At 53.3% G+C, this 25,340-nt stretch overlaps 2 protein-coding genes across 2 annotated transcripts in view; one reads left to right on the top strand and one right to left on the bottom strand.

Annotated features, from left to right (window-relative positions):
- Positions 1–2,341: 2,341 nt before the first annotated feature.
- LOC119089948 (organic cation transporter protein-like) lies at positions 2,342–15,988 on the top strand. Its single transcript, XM_037212750.1, has 3 exons — positions 2,342–2,414; positions 5,520–7,116; positions 15,982–15,988. Exons 2-3 carry the CDS (start codon positions 5,558–5,560, stop codon positions 15,986–15,988), a joined length of 1,566 nt encoding a protein of 521 aa, XP_037068645.1. The 5' UTR covers positions 2,342–2,414; positions 5,520–5,557.
- A 195-nt stretch (positions 15,989–16,183) lies between these two features.
- LOC119089947 (organic cation transporter protein-like) overlaps positions 16,184–25,340 on the bottom strand; it is a 17,159-nt gene continuing 8,002 nt past the window's right edge. Inside the window, exons 3-5 of the mRNA XM_037212749.1 lie at positions 17,270–17,335; positions 16,775–16,916; positions 16,184–16,263 (exon numbers count right to left, since the gene is read on the bottom strand). Coding sequence (XP_037068644.1) covers positions 16,184–16,263; positions 16,775–16,916; positions 17,270–17,335 — 288 coding nt within the window. The remainder of the gene's footprint in view (positions 16,264–16,774; positions 16,917–17,269; positions 17,336–25,340) is intronic.

Below are 25,340 nucleotides of genomic sequence, written 5' to 3'. Positions count from 1 at the left end.
CTTGGCTGTTATCGGCTAAGGGACTCACGGTACCGCGTCTGCACCGCAGCGTGTGTTTATTCACTCTTCGCTCGAAAGCGCACCCAGCGACGCTCTTCGAGGGCTGGGCGCCGCGCCGTGGGCGCGAGCTGTTGAACGGTCACCGAATCTTCTAATTTACGGCGTGCTGCTCAAACGCCTCTGAGGTATTGTCATTCGCAACGCGATATGTAATATCGCATATGCCTCATCGCGAGAGGCGATCCCCATGAGGCGGCTTTGGCTCACCTCACCACTAAAACCAAAAGCAGAACTCCGCGCCCATTGCACGCTTGGCACTCTTGGCCCCTGACCGACACAAGGACCCGTGACTGTTTCAGGAGCTCCAACGGATGCAAATATTGGACAACGACCCTGCCCCTGGCTGGCTGCAGGCTGCAGCCTACAGCCTGCAGCCATGCACAGTTCCTGAAACCCTTCGACTGTCTCGGGGACGTTTGAACATTTCGCCGGAGGCATTTGTGTGCGGACATTTAATTCATATCCCTTTTCTGGGCTCCTGCGTACCAAATGTGTCTATCCCTTTTCTGTCAGCTTTCTTTCTAGAACTCGCTATCAATTCCACGGCCATCTGGCTGCTATGGGGCGTTTGTTTCAATGACATCTGCAATCGAGCCACCAGCTGCACCAAATAAAAAGATTTAGGGCTTCCCCAGTGGCGTAGGCGGCGGGGGTAGGCAAAGGGAGCACGTTCCCCCTTGGGTCCCGGGACCATTCGGCCCGTCCGGACTTACGATCAAGGGCCAGAAAGGTTATATGGGGGTCGTAAGAAAAGGTCCGTCCCGCAGCGCCGGGGCCGCAAATTTCGACCAAGGAGGCCTTTACGCCGATCGGGGCACCCCCTGAATTGATGAGGGCCTTCTATGTCGATTAGGCACCATCAGTACCAAACAGTCGGTACTGAACACTCGTACCGAACAGTGTCCGTCTAGGCCCTGGGGACCCAAGCAGGGCCCGGCCTTGTGCCCGCACTCCCAAGTAGTAGCAAGGTCGTTGTCCAATATTCGCATTCATCGGAGCCCCTGAAATAATGAGGGACACTTGTGTCGGTCAGGGGCCCAAAGTACCAAAAGTGCCAAACAAGGAGTCTGTGTCTGCAAGGAGCCTAGAGTCAGGCGAAAGAACATTTGCTGAGCAGGGACACGGACGGGGCCCTGAATGCCAGAGAGTCTCTCGCTGTGGCCAGGGTCCCAGACACTCTGAAGATGCATAACAACTTATGACAAAGGCCGCAATAAGACAGTGGAAGGGCCCTGTGTCAGTCAGGTGCTCTCCATCCCATTTCAGCCAGTATCCCGTAAAGTCGGACAGGATTCCAAATTATTCGACTCCCTGAGGCGATACGGGATCGTTTTGCGTCAAAGGGGGCCCTGCATCGGTCCGGGGAAAATTTCCTGGGTTAGAGAGTTTTCCGCTTCAGGGAAGGGTCCGGTGAATCCCTATAAGGGCCTCCGGATAACCAGGTTGAGTGAGTGAGTGAGTGAGTGAGTGAGTGAGTGAGTGAGTGAGTGAGTGAGTGAGTGAGCGAGTGAGTGAGTGAGTGAAAGAGGGAGAGAGAGCGAGAGAGAGAGAGAGAGAGAGAGAGAGAGAGAGAGAGAGAGAGGAGAGAGAGAGAGAGAGAGAGAGATAGGAGAGAGAGAGAGAGAGAGAGAGAGAGAGGAGAGAGAGAGAAGAGAGAAAAGAGAGAGAGAGAGAGATGAGGAGAGGAGAGAGACGAGAGGAAGAGAGCAAAAGAGAGAGAGAGAGAGAGAAGAGAGAGAGAGAAGAGAGAGAGAGAGAGAGAGAGGAGAGAGAGAGAGGCAGAGAGAGAGAGAGAAGAGAGACGAGAGAGAAGAAGAGAGAGAGAAGGAAGGAGAGAGAGGAGAGAGAGAGAGAGAGAGAGAGAGAGAGAGATGAGAGAGAGAGAGAGAGAGAGGAGAGAGATAGAGAGAGAGAGAGAGAGAGAGAGAGAGAGAGAGAGAGAGAGAGAAGAGAGAGAGAGAGAGAGAGACAGAGAAGAGAGAGAGAGAGAGAGAGAGAGAGGGAGAGAGAGAGAGGAGAGAGAGAGAGAGAGAACAGAAGAGGAGAGAGAGAGAGAGAGAGAGAGAGAGAGAGAGAGAGAGAGAGAGAGAGAGAGAGGAGATGAGAGAGCGAGAGAGAGAGAGAGATGAGAGGAGAGAGAGAGAGAGAGAGAGAGAGAGAGAGAGAGAGATGTTATTCACGGAAGACTCCGGGGAGGGCGGGCTCGCAGCACCGCCCCTTCTCGCGACCTCGGGCCGGCGCGCTGCACCACGCCGTCCGCCACACTCAACCGCGGGACGGAAGGCATCGGTTGGAGCGCTACACCAGCGGCCGCAACAGACCACGGCAAGGCCTCCGAGGACCGCGACAGTCCGGTAAGGTGGGGAGCTCAGGACGAGTTGGCTTTAGCAAGGTCCTTGCGGAACATTTCTCCGTTTGCTGTCTTCCCACTGGGAATGACGCCGTCAACAACGCACTGCAAATTCATCAACCGGTGGGCTAATAAAACAACTTCATCTGGGTTGTGCGCATGAACGAAGCGTTTAAGATATCAGATTGTGTGCGGGCTGCGCATTTTATCGCATCTTCGGCCATGACATTGACGCGGGTAACGATTGTGTCAAAAATCAACTATTCAAAATTTGCTTCATTTCGCCGTCTTTAAAGTGTGGGATATTTGTTTTAAACGGCTTCATATGTGAGATGCAGGCGTTTGTGCCTTCTAGAAGCTATTCAGTTTGGCCAAATCCTTTGAGAGTGAAAAAAAAACGGTAAGCCACGTATTTTTCTCGAAGTCCACATTCATCCGTGATGTCAGCGGCTTATGGTGCGCACTGATCGGAAATACTTTTGAAGTGAGTTATGGCTTATGCCAGCGTAGAGTTGAGTGAACATGAGGTAAAACGTCATGGTACACGGAATGTCGGCATTGGAGATTGTTGAACAACGCGCACTGCGACTACATGGAATGGGATATCTAGTTTACCTCCAAACACTTTGGTAAACCGAAATCGTGCGCTTTTGTTCTTGAGTGTTGAGAGTTTCTTGAGCCCTTTTATTCCTAAGTTGCTCTTGATTGCTCTTGTCTGTTCTCAACTATTCAACTGGTTAGTGATTGAGCTTCGCCCAAACGGAACAGAAATGCTTAACTTTTGAGATGCGGGCTTCTGGATTTATGGCTTATCAGATGCACCAAGTGCATTCAACGCTGGTTTAAACACCTCCAGACATTTGTTTACGACGAACAGAGCGTCCGACTGCATTGGACCGAGCAACCAGCACTGGCGTGGTGCGGATTGTGCGATCACATGCATATTAAAAGTGTGCTGTATATATGTCACAAAATGTACCAATTTAGTGCGGGATACTTGGATCGTTGCGTTCCAACTTCTCCTGACCATGAACCACTTTTAGATTATGAAATAGTTCGGCTGGTACGCGGATCGGGAACGGACAACTTGCGTAATATTTGCTGTAGTAAAAAAAAACAACAATGAATTGCAGGTTTGCCTCGTACTCTGGTGATTATTTCAGGTAAATGACGAGGTCCATCACAAACCACCTTGTGACTTGTCAGGGAGCTCAATGCATTTACTGGAATCGGCAAGTTCCTGCACAACAGTGATTGCCTGCAAACAGATTCATTCAACTAACAGTTGGTGGCAATCGATCTGTAGCTAAATACCTCATTATCCAACACACTTTCCACATACAATCAAGACCTGCCTATCTCCCGGACACGCAGGACCGTCTACAGCATATCGACCGCTGCTAGGCGCTGCTGTGTAAGCACCGACAACTTCATATAAACAAACGCATATACTTCGCGTCGCGGCCGAGTACGAAATGGGCCTGTGTCATAACGACATAACGTAACATAACGTAAGGAATGAACTCATTCCGGAGTAATTGGCTGTGTAAAAACGGGCTCAGCGCAAGATATCTGGGGACGCAACGGCGGGTCCAGGCACAGAGAAGGTACGCTTAATTAGGTATCGATGTCGTATGAGAAGCCGTGCGCCTATGATAGGCCTCCTCTGGATTGGACGGACCAGGGCAAAGAACGGAGCGAAGTTGTATAAATCAGGACGCTGACCCCCCAAAGGTACCGCCCTGATAGTCGCGGCAGGGCCAGCGGCACGGGTCGCAAGGCGCAATATCTTGCCACAGGTCAAGTGTGACGGGTGGGACTCAACTGCTTTGATAATGACATCATTGACGTCAATGCCCAATGCCGGCGTCAGGAGGAGAAGACAAGCTTCAGGCAGGATTGAAACGTCGAGCAGGACGGACAGACGTCAGGTAAGCATGCTTCGGGCAGCCAAGACTAATATCAGGCGGGAATGACAGACGCCAGCCAGGAATGACAAAGATCAGGCAAGGAATGATAAAGGTAAGGGAAGGATTGGCGGACGTCAGACACGAATGCCAGATGTCAGAAGGCAGGCATACCGGGAAGACATTATAGACGTCAGACACCCGTAGCGCAGGAATGGCGGGCGTTCGGCGTACATATGTGCGTGCCATTGAGGCTTTACGACGCACACAGCTGCTGAGGTTATATGGCGTCGCCTGCCTCTCACCCTGGCGGGAAGGGCGGGCACCGCGGGGAATCGAACCCGTACCTCTGGGTTCCCAGACGCGTAGTTGTTAACGCAGACGCGTGAACCTCTACACTACCGGCACCCTTCATATCGGCGTACATACATCAAGCGGGGGTCGCCGACTCCCGCTCCTGGACAAGAGCTCAAATGGAGCTAAAAGTCGAATGACAAAAATCAAACGAAACCATCGGGCAAAATGGCTGAAGGCGATAGAACTCGAATCTTAAAAGTCTGAAAGACAAATAGTCGACAGGGATAAAGAAAGGAACGCACAGCGATAGGGATGAGTCAGATAAGTTCAAGTTGTCGCGTACACGTTTTTGCAGTAGAAGTAGGGTCGTATATAATGGCTGCAGATCTTTTTGCAGTGCAAGTAATGACGAATATAAGTCACTCGTCACTCGTATAAGTCACGGTACAGCTTTTGTCGCGCATCACCAGTGTCGTGTTTAAGTAATGTCGTAGCACATCTGTCGGAACGAGCTTTTGTTGTAGCAGAAATGTCTTGGAGCCGTCCCCACATCTGCTGGCCCTGGCCTAGCCCGATGATCGTTTATTGATCAGAAGGCACACCAGCAAACTTGCAGCCTGGTGCCGTTGAATAATTCAGAATTAGGCCACCAATTGTTCCACGACTGTTGAAGGCCAACCCGCGGCGGCGCATCCTCTCGATCATATCCACCGCTGCCTGCCCTGCCGTAGGGAGGTTCTCGTGCCGGCATTGCCCAAGCACTGAATTCTGCTCGCGCCCGAGCATGAAGTTGGCGCCCGTGTTGAGAAATGTTGCAACGCGAGGAATCGCTACGTCCCATGACATGAATGTGGGAAAATCATCATTGCTTTAAACGATCTGAACGGCGTCGTTTCCTGCCGCAGAGTTGGGCGGACCTCTCTCCGCCCCGCTGCGGTCCCTGATGGAGCCGACACGCGGCGCCCAGACGAGCCGGCCGTCCGCGGAGCCAGCCGACGCGGCCCGGCCCGACGGCGGCGCCGAGCACGACGCGGAGAGCTTCGAGGACATTCTGCGGCTGACATGCGGCAGCGGCCGCTGGCAGACCGCGCTGCTGGCCTACATGTCGTTGATGTGGCTCATTCTGCCATTCTTCTCCATGTCGATGATGTTCATCGGCGCGACGCCGCCGTTCAAGTGCGCCGACGGCTTCGACGCGAACGCCACGTACGCCTCGCTGCCGGCCGCCGCCCAGCGCTGCCACCCACCCAACGCGAGCGCCGCCTGCCGACGCTGGGTGTTCGACCGGTCCGTGTACGAGTCGACGGTGGTGACGGAGTGGGCGCTGGTGTGCGGCCGCAAGCCGCTGTTGTCGCTACTGCAGTCGCTGCTGATGCTGGGCGGCCTGTCGGGCGCCGTGGCTGCCGGCCAGCTGGCAGACCGCTTCGGCCGGCGGCCCGTCTTCCTGCCGGCCATGCTGCTCATCGTGCTGATGGCCTTCACGTCGGCGCTGGCCACCAGCTACGCGCTGTTCGCCGCCTGCCGGCTGCTAAGCGGGCTGGCCATGGCTTTGATGATCGGCAGCCAGTACGTGCTGGTCGCCGAGCTGGGCGGCATCGGCCAGCGCGCACGCTACAGCGCGTTCACGCTCATGCCGTTCGCGGTGGGCACGGCGCTGGTGGCGGCACTCTCCTATGCCGTGCGTAACCGCCGGCTCCTGCAGCTGGTCTACGCCGTGCCCTGTCTGGGGCTGCTGCCGAACATCTGGCTCATGCCCGAGTCGCCGCGCTGGCTGCTCCTGCGCGGCCGGCCAACCAAGGCTTACGACGTGCTGGCGGCGGGCGCCCGCTGGAACGGCGCCGCCATGCCGCCGCGGGACGTTGTGCTGAAGATGATGACGCGGGTGCACTCCGGCAAGCCAGCGCCAGAGGCAGATACCGGCGGCCGCTGCAGCCGGCTCCTCAACCAGCTGCTGCAGCTGGTCAAAACGCCCCGTATGCGGCGCAGCACACTAGTCAGCGCCTTCGTCTGGTTCGTCGTCTCCGGCGCGTACTTCGGCATCGCGTTCGACGTAACGCAGCTGAGCCGGCAGCCGCACCTGGCCGGCGTGCTCCTCGGCCTGCTAAATCTACCCTCCGTCTTCTTCTTCCCTATCATCGACCGGCTGGGCCGCCGCGGGCCCACGGCCGCCTGCTTCTTCCTCTCGGCCGCCGCCATGCTCGTCATCTTCGCCGTCAGCCATCCGCCGGTGCGGCTGGCGTTCGGCCTGGTCGGCCAGCTCAGCGTCAGCTTGGCGTTCAACATACTGTACGCCTACTCGCCCGAGTACATGCCGACGTGCGCGCGCGCCGTCGGGTTTGGCGTGTGCCAGGTGGCGCTGCGGCTGGGCGCCACCGTCTCGCCGTTCGTGGTGGACCTGGTGAGCGAGCTGCGGGCCACCGCGCCGTCGGCCGTGTTCGGTGCCGCCGCGCTGCTGGCCGGTCTGGCCACGTTGCTGCTGCCAGAGACGTGCGGCGCCGGCCTGCCCGACTCGGTGGCCGACGTGGAGCGGGGTGGCAGCGCGGCGCCGTCCGTCGGGCACAGCGCCGACGGCCGACCGGCCAGGCCGCCCGCCGACCCGTGGGCCGCGGCGACAGCGGACGAGCTGCCGCTGACGTGATCCAGCGGCCTGCAGCGCTGGGAGCTACGGAGTGAGGGGTTCTGTCGGACCTGTAGATCCGGCTCGGGACCTGACAAGCCCACGACCAGCAGGCGTGTGCCGCTCGGTGTTCGACGCGACGCCTGCTACGCTGAGCGCGAGGAGCTCGCACTGCTGCGCTCGACCAGCTCGAACGCCCCGCGATATGACTCCAAATATGAATATGGACAACAGCTTGGAATTTACCAAAGTATGGGGAAGCGGTGTTGTGTTCATGAGCGTTTGGATTTATAGCCAGGAAGCTAAGGCCCTCTCAGCTCCTGCTACTGGCTACAAAGCCCTCTCCACATTCTGCAGTCGTCAGCTGTTGCGCCCAAGAGACGCCCCATTTAAGCCCGCACGCCTGTAAAGCGAGAATAAAAGAGCTCAAAAATATCTGCAAATGTACTGGCAGATACTAGGGACCATACCAAACTTGACAAACCGTATTTCCTGCACCATTGGGAACACGCTGGTACGGTAGCGCAAGGCAATCCTACTTGACCCTGATCGACTTCCTTTATCGTGACGAATATCAGCGCCTGTAACGTTTTTCCTATACCTTATGATAAAGCCCTGATTTCGGTGATCCATGCCGCCTCCGTCGGGGGCGGTCTGTTACCCGGGTCCATCCTAAGCGATTGTGCAGACACATTTGCAGGGCATGGTGAGGTGACAGCCAGAGGTTACAGCGAGAGGTAGGCACATATTCTTCAAACAGGTCATCCGTCAAAGCACTGACTCATTTTTTTGTCAACTGATTGACGATTTCGTTAACAATGAACGCCATTCACAGAATCGTCAACTTTCATTAAATTTTCGTCCCATGACTGACTAGTTCAACTATATCCCACTGACAATATCCCAGACTATTTCAAAATCATTCAGGTATGCATAAAGCCATGGAAACCAAATTCGAATCCTGCACTCCCGTATGTCATGCGGCATTCCAAGTCAAGAATACAACAGCCGATCCGTTCAGATCTGACGCTCAGGAGTATAATCTCCAGGCATAATGTACGTCAGCTGGCTCTCAATCAATATTGGGGACGCTGTGGGAGTGTCAGTCACCATTGGCTGTTTGCATTACAGCCCCTTCGACCAAAAATGACCATTTCAGGGCTATAGGATGAGCGAGAATGGATAACGGTGTGACAGATCTGCATGCGGCTGGGGGGGGGGGGGGGGGGGGGGGGGCGGGCAATCGCTTAACTTCCACCCTAGGGTGTGCATTAGGTGCCCAGTTGTCGTTGCCCTCCCACGGGGCTTCTCGACCCACTTGTAGCTAACGCATGCGGCCTACCCCGGACGTTCAACGCGCCGCGACGTTGTGGAACCAATTACAATAGAGGATGAGAAATACGGACCAGCGCAACTGGGATCACGTTGTTCTGCATAATATAAGAAGTTGGACATGGTAGCTAGTTTTTACGGAAATCAGACAAATAATCGAATAAATCAAGAATAGCGCCATAACCGAGTATGTGAATGCAAGTACACATCATGCATTGACGAATAAATGCGCAAGAACATCACGAGAAAAGACCAAAACAAGAGCACAAAACGGTATCTAGTTCAGCACACTTCCAGCACCCCCATCGCCACCTCTCGGGAGATTGAAGTGCTATAAGAGAGTGCTACGATGGCAATTTCGGACGGCTAGTTTGGCGGCACATCAACGGCATACAAACGTTCCAGCACGTAACCAAACAATGACGCACTCAGGAGCATACTCACTAAGTAGTGAGGAGTAAGTAGTAAGTAACTTTACTGTTTAGAGCATCCATTTACAATTAAAGTATACCTAATAGTTATGAGTGAGTTCAGTTCATATCTAATGTTTCCTTCAAAATCTTCAAATTTCGAACATTCCCATTCACTTAGAGATCGTTTCGAGCATTCCCTTTACATTCGAGATCGTTAAGTTTCTTCCGGCGCGTTTTCGGTTGTGTTACAGTTACAGTCATTTTCGTTTACATTTTCAGTCGAGTGTTACAGATTGCATGAGTGGTAGGTGGGGTTTCTCAGCGTGGGAACTCGAGGGCTGGAGCCTTGGGACATGAGTTATGGAAAAACGATGGCTGGTGTTGGCAAGTTTCATGGTGACACGCATGGTGATGGGATGGGCTCTGCCTTCTGGCACCAGGGGCCAGGGGCGCTGCGCCTTCTAACTCCCCTCCGTCTGAATAGGAAGCTACGCCCTTGATTCGGGGGGGGGGGGGGCAATCCCCAACTGAATAGGAAACAACACGACTATAGGACTTTTGCAGCCGAGCATCCTACTATCGGATAATTTTAGTCATTGCTCTCAACCAGCAGTGTTTTAAGGAACGTACCCGACGCGCCCGCGCACACGTACACACACGCACACAACACGCACGCACACGCGATCACACACGCACACACACACAAACACACACACACACACACACACACACACACACACACACACACACACACACGCACACACACACACACACACGCACACACACGCACACACGCACACACACACACACACACACACACACACACACACACACACACACAAACACACACACACACACACACACAACACACACACACACACACACACACACACACACACACACACACACACACACATTGTGTTCTTATGAGCTCAATACCGCAACAGTTCGCGGGTTTACTTCGCCAAGCGACGGAGCTGACACTGAACACGCATGGGGAGAGCTGTGGCGACCGGCCGGGCCTGCACCCACCTGCAGCTGGGCGTCACTGTCCAGCGCCAGCCGCTGTCGCAGGGGCTGGCTGGGGCGACGCTCGAGCACGCTGTCTGCAGACGGGTCGGCGAGGGCCCCGCCCGAACTCGCGCGGCGTGCGTGACGGCCTGTGCTGCGCCACCGGGCGCGCGTCAGCGGTGAGTGACCGTCGCTGTACCCCGATGCGCCGGTGAGGCTCACTGCATGACGCCAGGCTAAGTTAAGCTCCAAAGTTCCAAAGCATCCGTCCTGATCCCATTCAACCGGGGCGATGAGCACGATTATAGCTTTAGGGGCACCAGGTCCGGTGTCATGCCATGGGTCTGCGTTGTAAGCGACATTTCTGCAGCTGTGTACGATACGTGCCGAGAAACTTCCGTGCAGCAGTCGCGGCGAGCGCCCGTCTGTGGCAATCCGTGGGCACGAGTGGCGCCTACGCCGGTCGGGAGCGCAGACAGAGTCAGGTCGCCTGCTGGTCAGCACCTATCACCGGTCTGCAGTCCAGTCCACAGCACCCGACAGCAGGGCCGCGCGAGACAGTCCTGTTCCAGATCTGACTACAAAGGCGTGCCTGACGGGTCCGTCCTAGAGCCGACTGCTTCCAAAGTATGCAATTCACATAGCACACACTAGTAGTTAATACCTTCAAACTTTTCACTGAAATCTGCGCAAACTGATAAATCGCTTTCTCAATTGCGCGTGTTGACGGCTCTGGCAAGATGAGTGCCGCGACATTAAAAAACATGAACCGTTACGTCACTCAGCGTATGAGACGCGTTCTCGTTCTCGTAAGACGCAATTAAGGTGACTCAGGGACTGCGAGAGACGGACACAGATGAGATCGGACCTCAGTTAATCCGTTCGGGGCCAACGGCGGCGGAAAAACACCGGTCCCGACTCGGCACTCGTCGCCGAATCCGAAAACGTCATCTGATAAGGTGTACTATTTTCCAGGAGAAAAGGTGATTTATGGAACACGTTAGCACATTTTCACCGGAGATAACCGGCAGGTACTGAGTTTGGATCTCCTATACGCAGCCCTTGCTCGGTCGTTGCACCAGTACACGATTTAAGGTGAGGGATTGGGGACCAAGCCGTTAAGACAGCACCTCCCTAGAGTTTCATTTTTCTGTGAGCAGCAGCCATTTAATACTAGGTTTAGTACCTTCGAGCACAGTTCGCTGCTCTCAGTCAATTCGACATTTCGTTGCAAGGGTTAGTCGTTTTGTTTTGTTTATTCAGTCAGGTTCTCATGACCAATTTGCGAACTTTTTTTCGCGCAGGGACAAGTGATAAATAAATGCAACTGACGGGGTCTAGAGTATTCAAGAATACAGGTCAATAAACCTCATTGCAGGAAAGTCGATGTTATTAGGCCCTGTTAGGGCTTCCGTCACGACTCAGACCTCATCTGGTGTTTGAAAGTATGCCACTCCAACGTTCTGGTGTGTTGGCGTACTGTATAATATATATATATATATATATATATTATATATTATATATAATATATATATATATACTATATATAGTAATATAAACGTAGCACGTGAGCCTGCTTTTAAGCTACACATATCATACACACCAGATGAGGGTCACGGGTCCGAACAATGGCTCCTGCCGTTAGGAAATATCAAAGCCGTCATGTATGCTTTTTCTTATGTTCTTTGTGTACAACAGCGCGGATGAACTGGGTCGGCGCCAGCTGGCGGCCTGGACAAGGCGACCGACATGTCTGTCCGATCCAGCAAGACAGCCTCGTCTTTATTGTCAATGATTCTTAAGGTCAAACATACGCATTAATCCTGATTATGTAGCCACAGCCTGATCAAGTAACACATAGAACCGGAGGGTTAATCTGTGAGCAAGTGGGAAACTGCATAAAGTAACAGATTGTCCCGGGCAGGGCTTAGGTTGCATGCGTTTGCAGGTTGCAAGGCTTAGGTTGCGTTTCGTTGGAGTTTGCCATTTGAACATATAGATGGATACATTCGCGCACTCCAGCAGAAATTTGTATACTATCAGAGCTTTTCACATTTTCAATGACGTTGAAGGTGGAAGCAAATGGGGCAAAAAATCCTCGTTGAAGGCCAGGGGCGGAAATTTGCCATTTGCAGGCCGCATGTTGCAGTTAGACAGCACTCAGATCAGTTAAAACAAATTATCATTTTGGAATTACATCATAGCATGTTCTAGCATTTCTTATTGTTTCTAAATATATGTTCCTACAGCTGCTCGATATTCACGCTCCAATATCACTACAGCGTCATCTTCAATGTACAGTGGGATGAGTATTTTTTAAGGTCCATTCTTACACATATCACCACCTGCAATACCTTACGTTTGACCTCACAAGAAGTGGGTGGGTGATGACTGATAGACCCCGCCCCTGTTGACACCATGTGCCTCTGTTCACGTGATGCAACTATGATTAGCTTACTAGAGAGCATGGCGGCCCAGGATTTGCGATGGCAGTGAAATAACACGATTTAAAGATGTGATATTGTGCGTATTGCTCTGCGTTCACTGTGGTTGAAAGTGGTTTTCACAAATCACACGTTCATCTTCGTCTAAACAGCATGAATTTAATGTCTAATCAGGAAAATTTTCGCTGAAAAAATCGTCCGGAAATAAGGGGAAAATGATTTAATGTGCTTTAACAATTTACTTAGTTTTAAAGAACCTGAATGCACACCGGAATGTTCAGATATTGTTGTTGACGTTCGGCAATTCGTCTCAAATATTCTGTCAAACGTAACAATATGGGCCTGGCAGGCCCATATTGTTAAACGGCTCGTCCGGCTCATATTGTTAAACGGCTCATATTGTTAAACGGCAGGCCCATATATATCAAACGGCTCGTGTTTGCAGTCAACGAATGATGTAGTTACACTGTCTATTTTCCATGCAATTGTGTGACTCGTGCGTTGCCCACGCCACGCCACGGTTTTCCAGGTGCTGCGAAAATCGCCGTGATATGGTGTCACGATGGCCAACTGTCAAAGTCCCACGGTGCTGCGACCAATCTGGAAGCAAATTTTTGGTCAAATATGACAAAGTTCTTGGAAGGCTTCTGGTAAAGTGTGCTTTCTAAACTTGTGATTGAGTTCACACGCTGTAAATTATTTTCGTCTTTGATGTTCCCGTGTTATCCTCACAGGAGGATTGCATTATACAGGTCATCGTGTTTGGTGTAACGATCAGACTATACCTGCATTTGGTTGGCTTAGCCTTCAAGGATTGTGCCCACCACAAACGTTTTGTTCGATTTTTCAAGCACGGGCAAAAGTAACGACCTTTAGGACTGTTTTCAACCATGGCACCGTTGCATCACAATATTCACTACGCTAGAACTCTGGTTTCGTCCGTAACGATATAAAGTGAAAAGATGCCATAATTTAGTTGCATACCACTGATACGTAAAGCTCACCTAACGCTAGGTTTGTGTTAACACACAAATTTGGCAGAATTATAGCCCCTGTAATTATAGCCCCGGGAATTCCCAGGAAAATAGATGCCGAACAAACCTGAGAACAGATAGCCGCCACCCGCACCATATTCAACTCGACGGCAATCTGGGGGTAAGCCCAATCGCTTGAAGCTGTCTCCACTTATCCATTTGGTCAGCCGGCGTAAACTTTGGTGCAAGACCTCCGCGTCAGATGAATCGTGCGCTTGGCGGAATGTGTCGCACCGTCTCCAAACACAACCAGCGCACCAGTGACCGGCGGCGGGCTGTTCATCAAGCCGAGGGCGAGGGAGATAACGAGACGCCCTCTGGGGGTGCCGTAAGTCTCGGCGATCCTTGGCCACGGTGTTCCAACGAGCGCCGTCCACTGCTGGTTCTTGACTCAGATCAATGTACCCAACCAAATGCACCGCATTGCTGCATTGCCCATCTTTGCTTCCCAAACCGTTACTGCCTTGGCATGAACAAATGATATTTGAATACGCTTGCTTTGAGAACGCAAGCATGTTTCGAGCTTGACATCTATATTTGTCAGATATTGCACAAACGGCAAGGAAGAACGCCACGACAGCTGATCTTGCTGTTTCGGAATCGGCCCCAGTCTGTCACCCCAGCTGTCCGCCCCAGATCCGGAACATAATCAAGACATTGCGACCCAGCACAAGGCCCGACCCGTGATGGTCCGACCCAGCTCCCCTCTGAGCGCACCCGCCTGGGAAATGACGAATAGAGGCCGGGCAGCGCCAGCCCGGTCTCTAGTCGCCCCATAGGCGCCCGATCGCCCGATAGACGTTAAAGAGGCCCGATCATCATCCTGTAGACGGATGGAGGCAGTTGCATTTTCTCACTCACCTGCAGCTTTCCATGTGCGCACAAACCCACCACAGTGACGTCATGAGCTACTCGATAGGGATGACGATCGGGCGTCTCAGAATAATTTGGCGCGCCGGGGCCGTTGTTCCTCGAAGTAGAGACGTTTCTGCAGCCTCATGTGACGTTCGCGGCATTGAAGTGTTTACCCCGTTTCCAGCCCAAATCGGTACAACCACGATGGGAAAACCAGGATAGCGCACCGACGTAATCTGTGGACCCACCTCCGTCTAAAGGTGAAATGGGATGCCAAAGTCGCCAGCAAAGTCAAGGTTAATACGAGGCCGACGTCGGTACACCATAAGGAAGTCACAGCCCACCGCACGTTTGTCTTCCTCGAACTAGTCACATGCGCGGCGAAAGACTCCAAAGTATGCCTACATCTTGGGTTTCAGATGCACCGCAGGGTTGTTAAAGTAACCACAGTAACTAAGCAGATGGCTTATGGTATTCCCGCATCAAGAGTGTGGATGCAGCATTCCTGCAGGCGGGACAGCGAGCCACAGAGTGGCGCGGGGTTACCGATCTTAAGTGCCGACTGTAGGCTTATTGGCTGTGAAAGCAAACTTGCTTTTTATGGCGATCTCACTTCAACTGCGACCGCTTAATGCCAGTTGTATGGATCTGTACTCCGCAGTTGCAGTTGGACGGAAGCTAGTGTTTCCTGATGGAGGCATAAACGACATAACTATTGTACTGATGATTATCGAACTAACGTAATTGTGATACGGTACTCCCTCTATGATACAAGTACGCACGAAAAGCGTGCCTGTCTGTTGGTAGACGGATATTGACTTTCTTCACTTCTCCATTTTATTTATATTTATATCACTCCCAAAGCCTCGCTGAAAATTTAACCAAAAGAGGCTATTTCACACCGTGAAACACCAAGTTTCAGGGTGCAGCCAAGGCCGTGCATTGGAACTATGCAGCCGTCCGCACAGAGAAAAGAACTACCGCAGAAGCGTGTTTCATTCTAACAAATACTGATTAGAAAGATCAGCATCAACGTGCTTGTCATTGCAGTCATCAAGCACAACCTGCCACCAAACTGCCCTCTCGCGGTTCATTAAACAACGAACGCTTCAAAACTTCCGCCAGATGTCACCTGTATTGTTAACTCTGGGCCCGGACAGCAATTGTCGGACCTTGCGCATCGCGCGAATAAGCATTCCAGTGATACAAAGCACGAATGATGTAAGTGATGTGTAAAGCGCGGCAGGCTCATCAAGTACCTAATAATACAGATGATAAGCGAACAGACGACGGGAGTACACAGGTGGCCAGCAAACGGTGGTTAATGGTGCAGACGGCTTTCATGGCCAGAAGCACGGATTAACAGAGGCTGCTGAAGTAACGACATCCTTACGCCGGACCGATCCAAACACACAGTAACGACCAGCCATGGCGACAGTTCGAGCAACGAGAGAGTCCGAATAAAAACATCAGAGTTAAGTAATAACGAAACCTGCCGGTCTTCAATGTTGGCGACAGTTTAAAAACACCCGCTCTGATCCCACGACATGGGATCATTGGTCACATCATCACATTTGACACGGTTTGGCAGTGGTTGCGTTATCGTTCATCCTCCCATCCCGCGTTGTGGAGCCGCATTGAACTACGCTCTCCACTTCCAGCCGCTAGATGTCCATACGCCCGCCAGTAAAGCTCCAATCCCGGCTTCCACGTAACCGTGCGTCGGCCGGTCGCCTCAGCAGAGGTCCAGGTTTCGACGGGCCCCGGAGGATTGTTTCGCCCGTCGGCCGGGGGATGGTGCTGGCACGCGCAGCTGGGGCGACCTGCTGAAGATCCAGTCCAGGTCAGGTCAGCACCACAGAGTTACGTCAGCAGCGGCAGCAGCAGGTAGACAGTACGGACAGACAGCGCCATGGCTGGCATGGAGTCGTACCGACCTGGGACTGGCGGCACGCGAGCGGGAGGAGGCCGGAACCGGGGCCGGAGCCGGGAGCCGGGACGGCGTCAACACGCCGTCGGCGCCGCGCAGACCGGCCAGAGTCGAGTCCAGCCGCCGCGACTCTGAGTCCAGCGCGGCCGCATCCAGACCTGCCGACGGCCGCCACCTACGTTACGTCCGCCGACAGGCACGGCTCGATCCGACAACAGTCACGTCACGTCCGCCGACATGCACGGCACGGGCCGGCGTCACGCCACGAGGGACGGCATGGCGGGTCACGACACTCCGTCACGGCGGCGTGACAGCGCACCACACGGCAGTGACACACGTCACCCCACCTTAACACCGTCACGCCAAAATGGAGACGAGAACCACCGCCAGCCGCCGTTCCCCCAGTCCTACTCGTGGCGCTCACTCCCTGACCCTCATCCTCCCTCACTGTTCCGTTGTTCCTGCCGCACTGTTTCCGTGCCTCGCCGCCGTCCGCGGCCGGCGGCGGACGCCGCGAGACTCACGCTCGTTGCCGCTGACGCTGCGCAGACTCTGGTCGAGCGAGGAGCGGATCTGACGGATCTCCTGACCGGCGCGCGTGCTGCGCAGGATGTACTGCTGGCGCGCGCGCATCTCCTGCGACAGCTGCTCCTTCAGCGTGCTGATCTGCGGCGCGCGGCACAGTCAGCTGGCGACAGCGACGGCGCGAGCACAGCGGCTCTGTGAGCTCCGAGCGGGCGAGACCGCTCGCACAACTGGACACACCAAGAGCTAGCCGTTCAGGACAGGCTTTACATTTTCAGGGCGCATCATCTCAACCCTCGCAGACATCTTCAGGAAACATGACACCATCCACCACGAATCACCATCAGCCGTCTCTCTCTCTCTCCTCCTCTCTCTCCTCTCCCTCTCTCTCTCTCTCTCTCTATCTCTCTCTCTCTCTCTCTTCTCTCTCTCTCTTCTCTCTCCTCTCTCTCTCTCTCTCTCTCTCTCTCTCTCTCTCGCCATATCTCTCCTACCTGCTGTTCCAGGCCGACGATGCGTTGTTTACAGCTTCTCTCGCGAGCCTGCATGGTCTTTTCCAGCTGGAGACAGCGGGCGCGCAGCCGGTCCAGCTCGGCTAGGTCCTCCTGCCGGCCGGAGGTCAAGGGCTGACGGAGCGCTCCCCCCGCGGCTCACAAAGCCGAACAGCAAGGCCTCCTCCCCCCCCCCCTATCGACTGGGGGCTCTCTCGCAGCGCGAGCGTCCACAGCAGCTCACGAGCGCTGCCGTCCGTTGATGCTGAGACCCTCAGCCAGTCAGGGCTCAGTTCAGAGCAGGCACCGCGAACACCACGGACGCGACGTCCGTTGATGCTGAGACCCTCAGCCAGTCAGGGCTCAGTTCAGAGCAGGCACCGCGAACACCACGGACGCGACGTTCGCAAAACTAGTGCTGATTGGCCAGTTTGGACGCCGGGCTCCGTTTCAATGCACGCTGAGCGGACCAGACTGACGAGCAGCGGAGCCAACGCTTTTCGTCACCTGCAGCATTACTCCATTGTATTGCGCATGTTGAAGTATGGTGCTGCGAGAGATTGAGCTGGTTCGCAATGAACTCGAGACCTGTGCCAGTCATAAGCGTGACTTAGTTATCCTGGCCGTCCTCGCCACTGCATATTTCCAGCACAGAAGCGTGCAGACAGTGTGACCGCTAAAAACCAATAGTGAGCTTTCTGCTTGGTTTTCCTACGACATATTAAACAACATACATATATACCTTTCCCACAGAGCAGACCAGACCAGATCGCATTACATCAGACCAGGACGGATAAGATCAGACAAAATTAGACCAAGCCAGGTCACAGGGCCTCAGCCCAGACCCGAGCCCGCCCGCGTCACAGTGTCCGTCGCCGCTCGCCCCACCTGCTGCAGCTTGTCCTCCATCTGCGCCACTTGCGCGCCGGCCTCCGCCAGCTGACGCGCCAGCTGCGCGGCCTGCTCGCGCGTCTCGGCCTGGCCGCCGTCGGAGACGGCCAGCTGCTGCTGCAGCCGGTCCACGCCCAGCCGCAGGTGAGCACACCGCTCCTCCGAGGCGGCCAGCGACTTCTGACACGCCTCCAGCTGCGCCTGCTGCGCCTGCGAGCGAGGCGGGGCGGCGCGCGGCGTCAGGTGTCGGCGAGGTCGCCTGTCTCCCCATACCCGTGACACAACCGCCGTAGGGCAAACGGACCGCGCACGGCGGCCTCGCTCCCCTGACCAATGGCACGTGTCTCCGGACGGGAGCTGCAGACGGTGCGATACCCCGACCGCCCATCGTCCTCAGAGCCGTCCCTAGACAGGGACCTCAGAGCCGTCCCTAGACAGGGACCTCAGAGCCGTCCTTAGACAGGGCACTTGGAGCCGTCCCTAGACAGAGGACTCGGAGCCGTTCCTAGGCAAGGCACTCAAAGGCGTCCATAGACAGGGGACTCACAGCCCTCCCCAGACAACCCACTCAGAGCCCTCCCTAGACAGGGCACTCAGAGCCGCAGCACCGGCCGGGCGCTCGGCGCAACCCGGCCCGAAGCTAAAACTAACTTGCTGGATTGAGTGCGGACATATCTTTAAATCCATTTAGTTTTGGCAGCACGGCAGGGCACAAATGATGTTTTTTGGTTATATATGCACCTGAACCAGGCGCTGCAAACACACAAAACAATTGTGGGCACTTTTATTACTGTGTCAATCTGTCTGACACAAACCACTTTGTCTTTATTTCTTTTTTCAGCATTCTGCAGCGTGTTTAAAGTGTCGCAAAATCCCCCCTTTTGAAGTATTTTCCTAGAGTTGCTCACAGATATTGCTCACAGATACACACCATGGCCACTGCATTCAAGTCATTCAATCACACTGAACTGCCAATTTCTTCGTCTTCCGTTTATTTTCCATGGTTGTCAAAGGTGCAGCCACTGCTGGGATGTTGTATCTATCGATACCAGACCCTTTCTGAGACTGTTCATCCCCATCAATATCATTTTGCACACTGTTGACTGCAGTCTTGTGGAAAACAACAGTTCTGTGGGAAACCCGGCCGACGTATCGCGGCAGGTTTCGCCCTGCGACACTTATCAGGCAGTCCACACATGATCCGCCAGGCCGCTGGATCACTTGGTCCGCCCGGATGCCAGCCGACATATGATCTTCCGAGCTGCCGGATCAGTCGCTCCGCCCGGACGACAGCTGACATATCACGGGCCACCGGCCCGGCCCGGCCCGGGGGCCAGCACCCGCGTGAACGGCCGGCCGCGCGTAGGGACGAGATAATGCCGAGGCCGTGCCCCACGCGTGCAGGCGCCGAACGCATCCGGAGCTGGGCACGGCCACTGCGACGCCGCCACCCGTCGATCGGTTTACCCGCACCACGCTGGTCCGCTCGTTCATCCGTGGTACGTCGGCCAGGCTTCCAACAAGACTCCACGAGACTGCAGTCAACAATGTACAAAATAATGATGATAAACATGGAAGGCATGGGCAGACGTTTTTACATGAGCCAGCATTGGGCCGGCGGACCTTCCGGGCCACTTTTCCGGGTGTGGCAGAGCTTTAAAAGGCCTAGTTTCAAGACTATAACTCTCACTCTTCCGTGCACCTGTGGACCGTGCACTCGTGCCTCACCCTGGTGGGCCCCGTACTGGTGCGCAGCTGGATTATGCACAACTTGTAAGGACTGGCACATGTCATACCGGACCAGCATGTGATTCCGATGGGCAGTGTCAGTCGGTGAGTACTAGTTTTCCCTGTGTGAGTGCTACGGCTTAAGCATTGGCTTTTCCTTGTGCGTTTGTGACTGATACGTTTTGGTCCCTTTGGCCGGCACGCGACCCTTCCCTTTTAGTGGTTTTGTTGATTTAAAATACACGATAGCCGTGTACCGACGCTTTAACCAGAAAACCGTCTGGGTGTCTCACCGCCCGGGGCGTGATACTAAGGAGAAGGCTTTAGAGACAGCGGAACGGTACAGGGAACAATCTGAACTCTCAAACTCAGGGAATACTCCGCTATATTTCCGCAGACAAGCCCTCTTCAAGTGAGTTTTAAAATTTTCTATTCCATGGTGATCCATAAAAATATTTCAAAGTTACATAAGAATCCGGAACGTGGGACGTTTATGTGGATATGTTTTGGGGCGTTTATGGGCATGTCCCCCATAAATGTCCCACGTTCCGGATTCTTATTAAGCTTTGCATGATGTTTTATGGTTCGCCATAAATTGCAAATTCCAACGCTCATCTGAAGAGGGCATGTCTGCCGAAATACCGTGAACTTCGCCGCTTATTCATTGTATTTCTCAGAGTTTGACACTGCAGTGAACATTGCGCGGTAAAATTTTAACTACCGGGATGGCAAAGACAGAGTATACGTTCTCCAATTCAGCTAATGAGCCTGCGCCCCCACCCCTTCTTTTGCATTTTATGTGGCATGCATGCTTATCACACCAGCGCACGTAAATTTTCCAGCTTAAGGCCCACTTTTCCAAAGTTAAATTTGATCCTTGCGCCAATTTTTTTCACCACCCCATTGCCGGCGTGGGTCAAGATTATTGCCATAATTGAATGTCAGGTATAGTTGATCTGTTGACGATGGAACTACTCTGTGGCAGAGTGGATGTCCGTGAAGTTGGCGATTTATTCAGCGACGAGTTTCGATTTCCCTGACTTGTCAGATGGCCGATTATGGTACCACAGTCGCAAAAGGCGTTTATTTTAAATACCATGTGCCATCCTAAGTCAAATTAAAGATCTAGGGACGGGGAACTCCATATCACCAGAAAATTAACGTCCGACTTCAAGCTCTTAAGCATTAGAAAATTTATCAGCGGAAGAACCAGTTTCCGTCAAAAGTCAAGACTATCTTTCAAAGCCAATTCGCGTTTTAAAGGCGAGAAACTCCACATCACCAACAAATTACTGGCCAATGCGGGATTTTCAAGCTGTCAAAACGTTGTGACCTCTCCAGGTGACCTTTCAAATTGCCGCTTAACAGACGGTTTTGTCAATAACACCAAAAAGTACCGGCCGATTTCAACTTCTGACGCATTAGGATATTTCTCAGCCCGCGACTAGCGTTCATTAAAAGTCCTGACTTCTGCTCCCGCTCCTGCTCCCAAGATCAACTCCCAAGGTAAAATTCCGTCTCATGGGGCGGGAACTCTACATCACCGCCTTGAGTTCCCCTGCTTTGGCCTTAAATTTTACCATGAAGGTCACATTATATTGCAAAATTAACTTCATGTTCGATATTATTGTGCCGCACTTGACCATCCGACGCGTTTTCAGTGAAATCTCAGCTCGATGCTAAATAAATCGCTGAATGCATCTCTAACTTCACGAGCATGCAAAGAGGTGCCAAACATGTTCATTTACCATTATGTGGTACTTTCAACCACCCTGATTGCGAAGATAGGCATCTTTTACACTAGCGTATAGGTTGGTTGTGAATGACGTCACCAAAAGTGAATGTTTGTGATTGAGGCGTCTTTTAAACTAGCGTATAGGTTCGTTGCGAATGACATCAACAGAAGTGAATGTTTGTGATTGGCACAACGGGCAGCGTGAGCATTTAGCGAGGCGTGTCACGGTGGATATTGGGACATGTGCGTCACTAAACCACGTGATATACCGATAACACATACTTGTGTGTATGCAACATATAACAAAACATAACGTGTATCCTTCCGACTCGTCGGCTGAGCGAGGGTCGGTCGCCTCGGGGTGACTGGGGGTCGTAACCCGAGGCGCGTCCTATGGCGGATCAGTCCTGGCGTGTGCTTCCTTTGTATGATATGGATAAGAGGGCTGCGGTCCTACAAATACCCGAGTTTGGCGGCACCCTAGGCAACCGTACTCCACCTCGAGACTGTGGGCCATTGGGGGGGGGGGGGGGGGGGGGAGGGGGGGAACTAGAGGGGCAACATCGTGAGGCCGGAAGCTGGTTAAGGGATACGACGAATGAGAACGGCGTGTGGTGATACTGGGACGAATGCATGGCATTGAATACAAGTAAATAAGCTATAAGGACCAGTAGGAGCGACGCTAGCTCAGCATAGGGAAGGGCGTGGCTATATGTATATGGCATATGTGAGCGCATTTCAGCGTTTGGTGGTAGTGAGACGAATCACAATCACAGCTCCCATCAACTGATGCTTGAAGCCGAAGACCTACTAGGAGGTAGTGACCGAGATGCTCTGCGGGGCGTATCGTAAAGTAACTCGTGTCAGGTGGTCGTAGCACATGGAAAACCACTTCACGGGCTCCCCTCGATATCATGTTCCTTACATCAGCTTCAGCCTCTACCGTGAGCAGCGAAGTCACCCGTGTGTCTCAAAGGGAATCGGACAGCCTCACACCTGTGCAAAGTTCTGATATGAGCACGAGATGCGGTACATTACTGAATGACATTTTCTTTGCAAGACGGCCAGGTTGCATGGGACACCATTCGCTGAATGAAAACAGGCATGAGGAAGCAGAACGAACGTCGTCACCAACTTTGCAAGATAACAAAATCTTTGGAAACCAACTTTCACAATGCCCACAAAATGTTGAAGAACACTGCAGCCATTAATAACGGCGAAACGAGCAACCAAGGAACCCTACGATTACACCGCCGACTGCTTCAGGAAGATTGAAGCCCTTCAGCCCTCAAGGGTTATCATTGTTGTAAAATTGTATGATGCTGCAGCACTGTTTTGCAGATTAATGAGACAAGGTAGAACACTACAACTACCTCCTTTGTTCTTGCAAGGCGCAACGACTTGTAATGTAGGATTTGGAAAATGGTTGCATAAGATTGCAGAATGATGCAAAATCGGTTCACAGCTAACTGAAGCAAGGTAGCAACCTGAGATTACTTCCATCGTTTGTACAAGAACCCCATGAGACGGATTCACTGAAAAATTGCAATGTTGCAAAGCAGTGGCACATTGCAGGCGAAGCACCCCATTGCAACTCTACACAAGCGCGGGCCGACGGGCCTCGTTACATCTCCTGGCACGCGCTTGAACGCGCCACATTAAGTATGGCACTGAGCACCTTTCGGGCACCGCCGGCATCAAACGACCCATCCAACACTCGTACCCAATGGGGAGGGGGGAGGAGGCACATAACCTCATTTGAGCCATTACGCTTTCACCAGATTCTGTGAGATTTCGGAGGAATTCCATCAAATTTCGCAGGGAATCGAGAACAAACGAAACCGTTCTGGAAGAATTCTGGTCATGTTCCCGTCGCCTGTCAGTACATCAGTGCCTCGGAGCCTTAACTGCTCGCCCCCACCGCACTACGAAACTGGCTTAATTGGCCAACGACCTCCTTGCTGCGATGAGGATCCGACAGGCGCCGTCAGGCCGCCCACTTCCGGCTAATCTACAGCCGTCCCGGCCCACAGCTCTGAGCCGCTCAGGGTTTCTCCCTCAAAACGTCCGCTCTCGTAAATAAGTGCCGTCGCTTGGCTGTTGTCGGCCAAGCAACTCAACGTACCGCGTATGCACCGCAGCGTGTGTTTATTCACTCTTCGCTCGAAGAGCACCCAGCAGCGCTCTTCGAGGGCTGGGCGCCGCGCCGTGGCGCGAGCTGTTGAACGGTCACCGAATTTTCTAATTTGCGGCGTGCTGCTCAAACGCCTCTGAGGTATTTTCATTCGCAACGCGATATGAAATATCGTACATGATTTATCGCGAGAGGCGGGCTCAGTGAGGCGGCTTTGGTTTACCTCACCATTAAAACCAAAAGCAGAACTCCACGCCCTTTGCACGCTTGGCACTTTTGGCCCCTGACCGACACAAGGACCCGTGACTGTTTCAGGAGCTCCAACGGATGCAAATATTGGACACCGACCCTGCCCCTGGCTGGCTGCAGGCTGCAGCCTACAGCCTGCAGCCATGCACAGTTCCTGAAACCCTTCGACCATCTCGGGGACGTCTGAACGTTTCGTCGGAGACATTCGTGCGCGGACATTTATTTCATAGCCTTTTTCTGGGCTCTTGCGTACCAAATGTGTCTATACCCTTTTCTGACAGATTTCTTTCTAGAACTCGCGATCAATACCACGGCCATCTGACTGCTATGGGGCGTTTGTTTCGATGGCATCTACAATCGAGTCACCAGCTGTGCCCCGAAAAACCGATTTAGGGCTTACCCAGTGGCTTAGGCGGCGGGGGTGGGCAAAGGGAGCACTTTCCCTCCTTGGATCCCGGGGCCATTCGGCCCGTCCGGACTTACGATCAAGGGCCAGAAAGGTTTTCTGGAGGTCGTAAGAAAAGTTAGCGCCGGGACCGCAAATTTCGACCAGGGAGGCCTTTACACCGATCGGGGGCCCCCTGAATTGATGAGGGCACTCTATGTCGGTTAGGAACCACCAGTACCAAACAGTCGTTACTGAACACCAGTACCAAACAGTGTCCGTCTAGGCTCTGGGGACCCACGCAGTGCCCGGCCTTGTTCCCGCTCTCCCAACTAGTAGCAAGGTCGTTGTCCAATATTTGCATTCATCGGAGCCCCTGAAATAATGAGGGACACTTGTATCGGTCAGGAGCCCAAAGTACCAAAAGTGCCAAACAAGGAGTCTGTGTCTGCAAGGAGCCTAGAGTCAGGCGAAAGAACATTTGCTGAGCAGGGACACGGACGGGGGCCCTGAATGCCAGAGAGTCTCTCGCTGTGGCCAGGGTCCCAGACACTCTGAAGATGCATAACAACTTATGACAAAGGCCGCAATAAGACAGTGGAAGGGCCCTGTGTCAGTCAGGTGCTTCCATCCCATTTCAGCCAGTATCCCGTAAAGTCGGACAGGATTCCAAATGATTCGACTCCCTGAGGCGATACGGGATCGTTTTGCGTCAAAGGGGGCCCTGCATTGGTCCGGGGAAAATTTCCTGGGTTAGAGAGTTTTCCGCTTCAGGAAGGGTCCGGTGAATCCCTATAAGGCCTCCGGATAACCAGGTTGAGTGAGTGATGAGTGAGTGAGTGAGTGAGTGAGTGAGTGAGTGAGTGAGTGAGTGAGAGAGTGAGAGTGAGTGAGTGAGGAGAGAGAGAGAGAGAGAGAGAGAGAGAGAGAGAGAGAGAGAGAGAGAGAGGAG

Source organism: Pollicipes pollicipes, unplaced genomic scaffold (genome assembly GCF_011947565.3).
Source record: "Pollicipes pollicipes isolate AB1234 unplaced genomic scaffold, Ppol_2.1 Scaffold_3087;HRSCAF=3621_pilon_pilon_pilon, whole genome shotgun sequence".
Classification (NCBI taxonomy): Eukaryota; Metazoa; Arthropoda; class Thecostraca; order Pollicipedomorpha; family Pollicipedidae; genus Pollicipes; species Pollicipes pollicipes.
The sequence above is the reverse complement of the archived record's forward strand: the minus strand, read 5'-3'. Positions and strand labels throughout refer to the sequence as shown.